Genomic DNA, 12,545 nt, shown 5'->3' with positions numbered 1-12,545 from the left:
AAGGGTCGGGGGGGGAAATGGGCACGCTCAAAAGGCCAGCCCTTTGGCACCCGAAAATGGTCTCGACTAGTTCGAGCCCCGGTGAGCATAGGATAACGACAGTGTCACCTCGTTGAAGTGGGATGAGCAATTGAGAAGCAATGCACTGCACCGAGTCATTGAGCTGAGCATACGTGAGGGTTGACTTAGCATCAATGGCGGAGCCGTCTTCGACCCAAACGAAGGCTGGCTTGGATCGGAAGGCCGGGAGATTAGCCCAGACTTGTAGGTAGAGGTCCACCACAGGCTGGTCGGGATAGGAAGGATCATAGTTCTCGTAGTTCATCATGGTGGTGTGTTTCCGGTTTTGGGTTTGTGTTGTCTTACCAAGTGTCTGCATTTTGAGACCATTTTATAGTTGACAAAGTTGGTATAATGGTTTAGAGATAAGACATTTGATGTTGGGCGTGGTGCATAAAACGACGAAATTAAATAGAGAATAAGAGATATTCGTTAGGATATCCCACATTCTGGAGCTACAACTGTAATAAGAAAAGGCTCGCCGATCCCATAGTTGATGTGGAAGTTCATGTTTTTGTTTTGTATTTCATGGTGCTGTCTGTGAACTGTGGTTTCTGAATTAAACAAGCATATAATCTGCCGGCCTAAATGAATATCCCATCGGAGGAGGAATATACATTTGGATTAACGTTTTGATGCCTGGCTTGATCCATGATATAATAAATTCCTAAAAGGATTAGAAAGAAAAAAGCAAAAAAAAGCCATGCATGCATGAGAGTGACAGATATTTTGTTTCCCATGTGTATATATATGTTGCGGCTACAAGACACTGCTGGTTGGTTGCCGATGATTGCAAAGATTCTGGCTTTATCCATTGATCATGTCATAAAGACGAGGAAATCATTTATTGTTGACAAATAAAATTGAAAAGGCTAGATTTGTCATTTGCTGTGATGATGATTATAGCAGGCTGATACTCGGAAGTATTATTGAATGAAATTTGGCAAATATGCCTCAAATTTTCACGTAATGTACAATAGCTTCCACTTTATACTTTACATGCGGATCAATCACTAATCTAATAACACCACAATATGATACATGTGTATTTTTATTTTTAGCAACAATACATACGTATTTTTCCCTTACAATAATACTCTCGACGGACGGCCTCTTCTTGCTCCAATGTACCTCAGCTTCTAAAATCCCAACGTAAATACAGAAAGTACTTCCACGTTATCTGCAGATTAAAAAAAAACCCTCGAGGATCTTCACATTCGAAAAATGAAAAAGAAGTAGAGACAAGGTAACGGACATTTTATATTAGGTTTTAAAAAAATTAATTAATTTTTATATATAGAAAAAAAAAAGAAGAGGGATTATGGGAGATGTTGAGTAGAAATTATAAAAAAATCGCAGTGTAAGCCCAGCAACCCTTACAACAAGAACCTTTTTCTGAGAAGGGTGGCCCAAATAAACTTCCTATATCTAGTCCGGGATTTCATCACCATTTAAACTTGGCTGATTTAGCGATTAGGTCCCTGCTGCTGAGTGCTGACAGTTGGGCACAGTGGCAGTTTAAGGAAAATAACCAAAGATATCATCAAAAATCGAATAAATAAAAATAAAAAAACCGGTCAAAATGCTCATTGAGATCATCCTCCAATTTTGAAACTGGCCAAAAAGACTCCTAACTGAAGATCATATGAAACAAAGAAGCAGCCTGCAAAACCCCCTTTAAGCTTATGATTTGAAATTTAATTGTACATAATGTCTGGTACTAGGGCAATCTAAATCAGCTAAATATGGTTTCAAATATTAGAATCACACTCACCAAGAGTGCTAACCACATCCGACGGTGAAGGGCTTCCCTCTACTCTACGGTTGCTCAATCTACGGGTAAAGGCATTGAAGCATTGCATTCTCTCAAGTCCTATAAGAAATCTCGTCGCCAACTTATTGATGTTTTCTAAATTGAAGACAATAAAACTAGAGCATTGCATAGACAGTGTTTATTTAATCCCAAAGCATAATAATTACTGAATAGGGTTCAATACAGTCTCATCCTTGAAAGCTTGCATGCCAGAGCTTTTAGCAGCAAGATTTCCACACATGAACCATTCTTGAACTTGCTCAAGCTAAGTCGAATAAACATGACTGAAGGACTAACTTCTCAATTCCATTCCCGATCAAGGTCCCCAGGTACAGGCCCTGTATCACATGACATGGAAAAGGATAGTTCACCATGAATGCAGGCACCATTCCTTCCATAAAAAGCCAAAACCATTAAACTCTTACATATAACATTCATTTTATTAAAAAGTTAAATACTATTAATTTATGATATATGAGCTCCCAAGATTTGCTGAAATAAGACCACAAATTAATTATTTAGTTCTCGCCCGGATCTACTACTAAACTAACCCAAAGCTCATACTCAAAATAACATATTCCATAACTCCAACAATGACAGAAATTGATGGTCAGTACAATCAAATATCCAGTAAGCAACAAAAAAGCTCATCTCTTCATACCCAGTGAAAAACTGCAAATATATGGTGTATTATGAAATACTGATTCAAGATAAATCTACCGCTGATAAGGGGATAAACAAAATTTTTTTGCTTAGACATAAATTTGAATAAAACAAGACCCCAACAATCAATGGTAAACCTTTTTTATTTTATTTTATTTAAATAGAAACATTTTTTATTCAAAATTTGAAAGGATCAAAAAGGGAGGCATTTAGAACACAGACAAAAAGAAAGAAGCACTAGCCAGTGAAACAAACACAAGGCCACTCAACACAGAAAACAAAACAGCCAATCAAAAGACAACCCCTTAAGATACTACAGTCAGCAGATTGCGCATAATTGTAGGATAGGATGTATCCTTAAAAGCAAGGGAAATTGATGCCCAAAGGGCAGCCCAAAACTTCACTCTATCCCATAACTCTACCACTCCCACTCCCTTATAATCCTCGAAGATTCTCCTGTTACGTTCCAGCCAAAGGTTCCAGATCACTGCCTGCATCAGACTGCCCCAAAGGTTTTTAGCTTTCTTTCCCCTTCCCAAAGTATCAAATTTGATGGAAAAAAGTTCGAAACAGCCTTTCGGTATTACCCACACAGTGTTAACTTCCTTCAGTAACGTCTCCCACAACTTTAGAGAGAAAGGGCAATGAAGGAGGAGGTGGTCCACACTCTCCACCAATGGTAAACATAGTGTTTTCTATTGTGCCTGGAGGCTGGTATCATCCAGCTTCCTCACCATTACCTAAACCTATGCTAGAGCAACTTTCGTGTTCACCGTGTGGCCTTTAATGGTAAGGAGATTAAAAGAACACAAAAAACTCTTTGGGGTCTCAAAAATTTCTTCAGAAACAAACCAATAGTACAGAAGAAAACTGGAAGTGTCATGGAACACCACCTAGCCTACTACTCCTATACACTTACTGCTTTGGATGACTAAAGCTCTGATTGGAAATTACAAACATATTTCATAATTACATAGCTTGGGAAGAATACTGAGCAACTAAGCAGACATGGACAGATTGGGAAACAACCCATGTGTGCTCTCTGGGTGTTCTAAGATGACGAAGAAGAGACAACATATTAAGAGACTAATGGTGGAGGAAAAGGTTCAGGGCCTTGATAGGAAAAGGTTTAAGAGTGTTTAGTTTCTTCTTATATTTATCATGATGTAACAGGGCATGTTTATCTTCTATTTCAATGGAAGAAATTTTCCTTTAACTCTGTGATTCAGCACAAAGTTAGAAAGAATAACATGCAAGTATAAAAACACGTTAAGGAAAAAACATGCACAGAGCATCCTTCCACACAGGACGACACACATCAGAGAAAGGAAGCACAAATGTCAACAAAGGGGATATCAATTTCAGTAAGAACAGCATCTCAAGCAAACAAACCCAGCTTTCAATAAGAAGAATAACAGTCAGAGGGCATTTGAAATGCCATTCTAAACACTTAACAAGAGTGTATACATAAACGACCAAAAAAAGAAAGGAACTAAGCAAACTACAAGGGTTTAAACATTCAGGCACAGATAGACTGCTTCTAATATAGCAAAACCAAAATTCAAATAAACAAAAGAAATATTCACAAAGCTATCATCTTGTAGCGGCATTTGCAATTAAACTACAAACGGATACTCAATGGAATTGCCCAAAACCAATAATTGAATTTAAGTGAAAAGGATTGAAATTTATACCCAATATTAATAAGACTGCTGAGTGAATCCATAAGCTGCTGTTGCTGAGGGTGCTGAGGATGCTGTTGTTGCTGCTCCTCCTGCTGCTGCTGTGGCGGTAGAGTCGCACCAGCCGCCACGGCCGCCGCACTCGAAGGAGCTCCCTTGGATTCACTAAATCTCCACATATAACAAGCCGCGACGGACCGGTACGGCCGCCACTTCTCACACAAATGCTCCATCTGAGACGGCCGAGGCAACTCGTCAAGATTGTAGAGAAGCTGAACGCCTTTGCGCATGCTGAGGTCGTTGATCGGAAGCACGTCGGGCCTGTGAAGCGAGAAAATCATGAACATGTGCACAGACCAAGAGCCGATCCCATTGACCATCGTCAGCATTGTGAACAGCGACTTGTCGTCCATATTTACAATCGCCGCGTCCGATAGAATCCCGTTCTGGTACTTTCTGGCCAAGTCGTGGAGGTAGCTGGCTTTTCGGCCCGAAACCCCGATTTGGCGGAGCTGCTGAGGCGTTTGGGCGAGGACCGTCTCGGGGACGACACAGGCCTCGCCGCCGCACAGGCTGACGAAGCGCGTGTAGATCGAATTGCCGGCCTTGTATGCGAGTTGCTGGTAGAGAATGCTACGGGTTAGGGCAAGGAAGGGGGTCTGGAAGGTGTCAAAGGTCGGCCGCTGGTGGAGGTCGATCAACGGAGCAAGGAGCGGATCGGCGTTTCGGAGATGGCGGATTGCCGCCTCGACCTCACCTTCGCAGGAAAGCGGCCGCGCTGCGATTTTCGGGGCCGAAAGGGCGCGTTGCTGGACGGCCTTGGACTTGGCGGACTTGGCGGCGGCGGGAAGGGGTTTGGGGTTGTCGGGTAAGGCGACGATTTGTTGGGAGGAATTGGGGTCGGAGGTGTCGGGCGATAACTTGCGGATCTTTCGGGGGCGGAAGGGGATTTTGGAAGGGGGCGATGAGGTTTGGGAGGGAGCATTGGTGAGTTGGGTGGGTGTGGGGCTCACTTCGGCGATTGTGGTGTCGTCGATGGAGTCATGGTGAGGCGGTTGGGTCGGAGTCGGAGTCTGGGGCTGGGTTTGGGTTTGGGTTTGGGTCTGGACCTGGGTTTGCTCGCCCATATGTGGAGTGGAGGAGTGTGTATCAATTTCAAATTCAATGGGTGGCTTGAGTGGAAATATGGGTGGTTGTGGGGATGGCCGGTGGCGGTGGCGGTGGCGGAGGTGGTTTACGAGAAGTATTGAATTGAAGCCATCGGAAATTGGGAGTGTTTGTGTGCAGAAGGAAGAAGAAGGGACTGTAGTTTGAAGTTCCTTTACGAAATTGACTGGGAAACAAAAGTTTTATTGACACTCTCCATTCTTAATTTCAATATCCCTAGTATGTTTTTTTTTTTTTTTTAATAAATAAATTTTATTTTTCTCTCTTTCTCTCTCACTGCGAGTGCGAGAGTCCTTTAATAAAGTAACAGGTGGCTTCCGTTTTCTCCTCCTCCGATAACCAAAAAGTTCATCATCCTCCTCTCATGGAATAAAAAACAAATAAATGAAATCCAATTAGGGATTTTTCTGCTTCACGCTCCATTTTAGCGCGTGACTTATCCTTGTTTTCTTCCTCCAGTTGCAGTACAACATTAATTATGATTATTTTCTTCTTCTTCTTCTATTTTGTTTTTTTGGGCTGAGGCCCGTTATAGCGTGTTTGGCAGAACAAAACATGAAGCAATAGAGTTATTGATTGGGTCTTGTAAAGCCCGGTATAAACCCAAAGTTTGCCTGATGAATTTGAACTTGTATTTCTATCAGATATATGTATCGGTCTGGGCCTCTCCCAATTGTTAGATCATCGCTTACCCAACCCAAGATGGGTTCAATTCATCATGCTTAAACCAAATCGCCTAACCCAAATTTGTCTTTTTAATGGTTTTAATTTTCATATTGGAAGCCCAACTAAATAAATAAATTGCAACATATAATGAATGATTACACTAATACTAATTCAGATGTGATTATACCTTTTATTCATAAAAAATAAAAAAATAAAAAAATAAAGAAAAGATACCGACTGATTGATCTCGGTGGACAAGGAGACATAGTTCAAAGTTTTCAACAGGACTTGTGATTGCGATTATGAACAAATGGTGTTTGCGTCTAAAACTGATTAAGGACTGTTAGGTAGACTGATATCTATACAACTGCTTTTTTTTTTCTTTTTTTTATTAAGGATAGCAGGCATCTTATTATAGTAGATGTATTATTTGTTAATAAGTTAAAAGTTGGATGTGTGAATGAATTAGGTTGAGATTTCTGATAAAAACAAACAACTATTAGGTTGAAATTAGTAGATAATCTAAAACCGTGCAAAATCACGTGGGTTTTGTTTTGTTCCGTTTTGATTGAATTGGACTAATTGGTGGGTAGGTGGTCAATAATGCAAAAGGAACTGAAGGCTGGTACAAACAAGAGCCTAAATAATTATTGAAGAAGAACTGAAAGCTGGTACAAGCAAGAGCCTAAATAGTTATTCTCATTATAGGTAAGTTTTTTTTTTTTTTTGAAAGAGGAGGACGGTACTACTTATCACTTGTTATCATTCTACCACCATGTACAAGTTGTCCAAACTCAGAGGACGGATGGTGATAGTGGCTAACGAGACCCACGAGCCTACCTACAACCACACACAACTAGTAACTTACAACATATTCATTTAATTAGCATATAAAAACCTAATCTTTGCACATAAAAATCATAATCCTTCTTAAATAGCATAAGACTATATAATTGACGCCTACTTAAAACAATTAAAAATATATATTTAAATTAAGTTAATTGATCAGAACAATATATATGTTCTCTAAATTTAACTTAAAATTTAAACTACCGCTTGTATTGAAAAAAACCAAAAAGACAATGAAACTCATTGGTGAAAGTTGCAGATAGACTTCATTTAAAAAAGAAAGTTACAGATAGACAATCATAAGATAAGACCGCGCATAAACTATAAACACGTATTATAATATGTGTTGCCGACGTGGCAGAAGATGAGCTCGGTTGCACAGTCACAGCACGAATCTGTTGGTAACGGCAAGGTGCGGAGCTGGACTTACAGGCCAGCACGATAAACGGACGATTGGAGACAATAATCATAGCGTAAGCCTATAGGCTCCATTTATATTACGGCTTCTCTTCTCTGTGGGTCGTTTTGCACGCAGTGAACTTTGTCTGTTTCTCTGTTTCTCTGATCGCAGAGGCCACAATGAGTTTCAGGGACGACAATGAAGAGGGAAGAGATCTCAGGAAGCCCTTCCTGCACACTGGGAGCTGGTACCGCATGGGTTCCAGGCAATCCAGTATGATGGGCTCGTCCCAGGTCATTCGAGATAGCTCCATTTCTGTGGTGGCTTGTGTTTTGATTGTCGCTTTGGGTCCTATCCAATTCGGCTTCACCGTAAGCATAGCTCGCTCTTCTTCTTCTTCTTCAAATTGTTTTTTTCGCAATTAGAGAGCCTGAGCTGATTGAGTTTTGGACAAGTTGAGCTTTTTGATTGCGGAGAGCTCAAGAAATGAGAAGATTGAGCTTGATTATACTTTTCCTCTATTCATATCTGTTTACGAATCACATTTTTCGTTCCTGCAGTCTGGATATTCTTCTCCGACCCAAGCAGCAATCATCAAGGATCTTGGACTCACAGTGTCAGAGGTTTGAATCTCAGTTTTTTTTTTAATGTGTATTTGTATACTGGGTTTGTTTGTTTGATTGGTTTTAGTTTCTAACTATTATCATCTGGGTCAGTATTCTCTTTTTGGTTCTTTATCGAATGTGGGTGCCATGGTAGGAGCTATAGCCAGCGGTCAGATTGCTGAGTATATTGGTCGCAAAGGGGTAGGATTTGATCACTAATTCTATTCCTTATTAAGCGTAGCATCTTTGACTAACGTTCTTTTGTTTAATTCTAAGACTGGGTTTTATTAATTGCAGTCTTTAATGATTGCTGCCATTCCTAATGTTATCGGCTGGCTTGCTATATCATTTGCCAAAGTGAGTTTTCATGACTGTACCGGTTTATAGGAATCTAGACATGAACAGAATGCAGTCAGGAATATGCTGTCTTACATCAACTTTAATTCTTTTTGTAGGATTCTTCTTTTCTCTACATGGGAAGACTGTTGGAAGGATTTGGCGTGGGAATAATCTCGTACACGGTAGTGTTGAGTTGTTTCAGTGATGTCTTTCTATGTTGGAATTATGTGGGGTGAGTAACTGTGAGAGTACTGACTTGGTTGATCATTGCTAGGTGCCTGTATATATAGCTGAGATAGCACCTCAAAACTTAAGAGGTGCTTTGGGTTCAATCAATCAGGTTGGTCTTGTTTAGTAGCTTATTTTTACCATGAGTTTGTGTTAGTAGTTACTAACATATATCTGTAATCAGATGATTTAAACTTTAATCCTTGTTCTGTAGCTCTCTGTAACCATTGGGATAATGCTGGCTTATCTGCTTGGACTTTTAGTTCAATGGAGGATACTTGCAGTTCTGGGTAATCTTCTTAAAATTCATTGTGGTGTCCACATCACTTGTTGGAAAATATTCTGGCTATTATATTTCTCCCTATTAGATTGATGACACGTTTCTATCTTATATCTATAGAAGTTGTTTCTGTCATGGATGTAGGATTTTCCTAAACTCGATTTACTTGAAAGAATTACAAATTACAAATTTGCTTTCTTGCTAATGGTAATTAGAAATTTTATTACATAAATGAAGTCTTATATCATCTTTGAGAGAACACTTTACACTTGGTTTCATTGCTTCTTACATTGTCAACCCAAACAGTAAATTTTTGCAGTACTGTCATGGCAAATGTTTGGTATTCATGGAGCAGTTCGTGTTATTGGTTTTAATTCTAAAAAGCTTCTATATACTCAGGAGAAAAGACAAGTCGTACTATTATTTGTAATAGCAGCAGATTTCATTTCTGGTGAACATTTTTATATTGATGGTTCAAATTATTACTTTTCAGGAATATTGCCTTGTACGATATTGATACCCGGGCTCTTTTTCATTCCAGAATCTCCTCGATGGCTGGTAAGTCACCAAAGTAGGTTTTCCTCTCAATCACAGTTAGAGTGCTAGATATGATATCACAGTTTTTTCATTTTTGGTTTCAACATCCAACAGGCAAAAATGGGTATGACCGAGGATTTCGAAGCCTCTTTGCAAGTTCTCCGGGGATTTGATACTGATATTTCGGTTGAAGTGAATGAGATCAAGGTACAAAGCCACAGTTTCCTGCTAAAGACCTTTAAATTATGTTATTACCATTTCACTCTTGGAAATTCACCTATGTAAATAATTTCCTTGATATATATTGGGCAGAGATCTGTAGCATCAACAACCAGAAGAACAACAATTCGGTTTGCACAACTCAAACAAAAAAGATATTGGCTTCCTTTAATGGTATTAATTATAGTCCAGAAGAGTTGGTTCTCTAATTGGCTATGTTTTCATCTCAAAGATGCATATGTCAAAACCTGACTGATTTCACTAACTTTTGTGTTGCAGATTGGAATTGGTTTACTTGTTCTTCAACAGCTAAGTGGAATTAACGGCGTTCTATTCTATTCCAGTACCATTTTCGCAACTGCCGGTAAGGTTTCCCATCTTATCTGAAAGAATTGAGTTGGGATGCTGCACAGAACATAGGAACAGTGTCATATTCTTTGCTCCCTGTTTCCTTTGACCGCCAAGAAGTGTGTGAATGTACTTCCTTTTTATTTTACATGTAGGACACAGATAGGCATTACATGTATGTTATAGAGGAAAACAGACTTAAGTCGGTTTTCTGTTCATTTGAAATGACTCTTATTAGTTTTAGTTTTTGAATAGGGATTTCATCAAGTAATGTAGCCACATGTGGCCTTGGTGCTGTTCAGGTACATCAATAAAATCTTCAAAATTGGTTTCTTCTCTCACCCAATATTCTCAAGTTGTAAACATAACAAGTATCTGTATGCATTTAGGTCATAGCCACCGGGGTGACTACTTGGTTGGTGGACAAAGCAGGCCGTCGACTTCTGCTTATTGTGAGATTGAATTATTATTATTTTTTTGTCACTGTTGAGTCATTAATTTATTATTCTTTTGGACTAGAAGAAATGAATAAATTTTATACAATTCCTCGTAGATCTCTTCTGCTGGAATGACAGTTAGCCTCCTAGTCGTTGCAGTAGCATTCTTTCTAAAGGTATTAAAGCTTTAATGTTTTCTAGAAAAATATTATGGGTATTTGCTTGTTTTGTGTATATTCTCAAAAAAGAAATTCCACTGATCGCAGGATTTGGTAGCAACTGATTCAAATATTTTTAGCATATTGGGCATCATAACAGTGGTTGGAGTTGTGGTATGTTAATGTTCTTAATATTACAATTCAAAGAACATTGGTTCTCTCATATTCATTTTTGGCCTTTTCTACTGATAATTCCTTTGTCTTACACTATTCTTTCAGGCCATGGTACTTTTCTTCTCTCTGGGTGTAGGAGCTATTCCATGGATTATAATGTCCGAGGTATGTCAATAATATAGTCTTTTGATACGGTAATTGCTTGCCCTTGGCAGGTCTGCTAGAGACTCATATGCAATATAACCCTTATGTTTTCAAATTTCAATACCTGCAAGTTCTTTCACCTGCAATGTTTGCAACATGCCCTTTGTTCATACCAGTACGACGTGTGTACTAGTGCATGTCTGGTTTCCTATATTTCAAGTTTTGTCTCCAAACTCTACTTGGAGAAGCAGATGAATCCGTTGTATGCCAAGATTTCTCCATTGCAAATATTCATTATATTACTGAAGATGAATTTTCTGCAATCGAAGCTTCTGCCTGGTTACCTCTATGTGCTTGAAAACTTGGCATCATGAACTTTAGCATAATATTCTGGCCAATACAAAATTCCTTCGCCAACTACTCTTTTAAGTAGCTTTGCAATTTTGAATTTAACCAAGAAAGAAAAAAGAAAGGATAAGACTTTCACTAAGTTTGTCATCATGCATCTGTGCATGCCTTATTCTTTGGCTGCTGACCATCCCAAAAAACATTTGATTTTAGAATTTCTTGTCAGGCGTAGTGTTTAGTGTCTTGCATTGAGTACAAAATTTTGTTCTAATAACTTGCTGCAGATATATATATATATATATATATCTTTTTTGGATCATCCAATAAAATGTGAATTTGGTAATGCAGATTCTTCCAATTAATATTAAAGGCCTTGCCGGAAGCATAGCAACACTTGCCAACTGGTTCGTATCCTGGGTGGTCACGATGACTGCAAACTTGCTGTTGGAATGGAGCAGCGGAGGTGTGCCTCTCTCTCTGTCTCTCTCTCTCATACACACACACATTAGAAACTTTGCCTTATAATTGGGTCGAGCAACCACTTATTGAATGATGTTGTTTTATCCTTGGTTGTATTATTTAGTGGTTTTTTTCTTTCTCTTGTTATTATTTGGGGCTAATGGGCAGCTTCCACTTTCAACAGGAACCTTCACCATTTACATGCTTGTGAGTGCTTTCACTGTCGTATTTGTAACCATTTGGGTTCCCGAGACGAAAGGGAGAACTCTGGAAGAGATTCAGTTCTCCTTCAGATGAGGTTTTCTTTCCCCTTCTTGCATATTACTTGCTTTCTTCCTTCTGTTAGAAGAAAAAACCAAGAGTTACCGTTTTGAGATAATCCCAGAGAAATTGTGCAACGTGAAACGTGCACGTTTTGTAATCTTTTCGTGACATAAGAACAGGCTTCTTCTTCTTCTTCAGCCAGCCGTTGGTGTTCTATTGCTACATTCATTGCTCGTCACTATCTTCTAGAGGTAGCTGTAAACTCACAACAATTGTCTTATAGTTTATTAAATTCATTAAATTAATTTTCCGACCTAGCAGATTTCTATTTTGCCCTCTTATCCTATGATATTATTATGTATGTAAGAACTCGATGAGTTTTTATCAAACCCAACAAGTATACCCATCACCTGAGTAGACGGTTTATCTTCTCAGGCAGGTGATTGGTGTGGGGGTTGGCGGGATGATTTGTGAAAACGAGGTCCTCATAACAAGTTAGGGACCATCCAAACAGTCAATCCATCAATCTTACAACCTGTAAGTGAAGGGGAAAGGAAGCTGTGCCTTCAAATGACTGGTGGATATGAATTACCCTTTGTTTTTGCTGGTCAACGGTGGATATGAATTACTAATCCTACATATACATCTAATGACCTTTAGTGGGTTATATTTAGGGGTGGTTGCGGTTCGGTAATCGCGAATTTT

At 39.1% G+C, this 12,545-nt stretch overlaps 2 protein-coding genes and 1 long non-coding RNA gene across 5 annotated transcripts; 1 reads left to right on the top strand and 2 right to left on the bottom strand.

Annotated features, from left to right (window-relative positions):
• Nucleotides 1-1,095: 1,095 nt before the first annotated feature.
• Nucleotides 1,096-5,705, bottom strand: LOC103320853 (alkylbase DNA glycosidase-like protein mag2). 3 transcript variants are annotated; one of them, XM_089044353.1, is made up of 2 exons: nucleotides 4,231-5,695; nucleotides 1,096-1,240 (listed from the first exon to the last, which is right to left on the bottom strand). In XM_089044353.1, exons 1-2 carry the CDS (start codon nucleotides 5,343-5,345, stop codon nucleotides 1,237-1,239), a joined length of 1,119 nt encoding a protein of 372 aa, XP_088900479.1. In that variant the 5' UTR covers nucleotides 5,346-5,695; the 3' UTR covers nucleotides 1,096-1,236. The 3 variants fall into 3 exon arrangements, with proteins under 3 accessions (XP_088900479.1, XP_008220810.1, XP_008220811.1); XM_008222588.3 differs by lacking the exon at nucleotides 1,096-1,240 and adding an exon at nucleotides 2,012-2,264 and having other exon boundaries at nucleotides 4,231-5,705; XM_008222589.3 differs by lacking the exon at nucleotides 1,096-1,240 and adding an exon at nucleotides 2,012-2,211.
• LOC148919689 (uncharacterized) lies at nucleotides 1,589-1,972 on the bottom strand. Its single transcript, XR_016123511.1, has 2 exons — nucleotides 1,835-1,972; nucleotides 1,589-1,723 (listed from the first exon to the last, which is right to left on the bottom strand). It is a non-coding gene; the product is annotated as an uncharacterized LOC148919689 (long non-coding RNA).
• Nucleotides 5,706-7,358: 1,653 nt separating the features above from the next.
• Nucleotides 7,359-12,157, top strand: LOC103320852 (sugar transporter ERD6-like 6). Its single transcript, XM_089044352.1, has 18 exons — nucleotides 7,359-7,671; nucleotides 7,861-7,923; nucleotides 8,017-8,106; nucleotides 8,203-8,262; nucleotides 8,361-8,426; nucleotides 8,519-8,584; nucleotides 8,687-8,762; nucleotides 9,246-9,310; nucleotides 9,404-9,496; nucleotides 9,602-9,682; nucleotides 9,788-9,872; nucleotides 10,112-10,158; nucleotides 10,246-10,308; nucleotides 10,410-10,469; nucleotides 10,560-10,625; nucleotides 10,731-10,790; nucleotides 11,466-11,580; nucleotides 11,761-12,157. Exons 1-18 carry the CDS (start codon nucleotides 7,480-7,482, stop codon nucleotides 11,871-11,873), a joined length of 1,461 nt encoding a protein of 486 aa, XP_088900478.1. The 5' UTR covers nucleotides 7,359-7,479; the 3' UTR covers nucleotides 11,874-12,157.
• Nucleotides 12,158-12,545: the final 388 nt, after the last annotated feature.

The sequence above is a fragment of the Prunus mume genome, linkage group LG2, assembly GCF_029339155.1.
Source record: "Prunus mume cultivar Tortuosa linkage group LG2, ASM2933915v1, whole genome shotgun sequence".
In the NCBI taxonomy this organism is placed as follows: domain Eukaryota; kingdom Viridiplantae; phylum Streptophyta; class Magnoliopsida; order Rosales; family Rosaceae; genus Prunus; species Prunus mume.
This window is presented reverse-complemented; position numbering and strand designations above follow the sequence as displayed.

What these genes read in the sequence shown, in the direction of transcription:
- LOC103320852 (XM_089044352.1), top strand. Translation starts at nt 7,480, where the DNA reads ATGAGTTTCAGGGACGACAATGAAGAGGGAAGAGATCTCAGGAAGCCC. An exon ending in GATATTGGCTTCCTTTAATG is followed by an intron (nt 9,683 to 9,787) that starts GTATTAATTATA and finishes TTTGTGTTGCAG; the next exon opens with ATTGGAATTGGTTTACTTGT. An exon ending in TAACAGTGGTTGGAGTTGTG is followed by an intron (nt 10,626 to 10,730) that starts GTATGTTAATGT and finishes CTATTCTTTCAG; the next exon opens with GCCATGGTACTTTTCTTCTC.
- LOC103320853 (XM_008222588.3), bottom strand. Translation starts at nt 5,345, where the DNA reads ATGGGCGAGCAAACCCAGGTCCAGACCCAAACCCAAACCCAAACCCAG. An exon ending in AGCAGTCTTATTAATATTGG is followed by an intron (nt 2,265 to 4,230) that starts GTATAAATTTCA and finishes TTTTTATGGAAG; the next exon opens with GAATGGTGCCTGCATTCATG.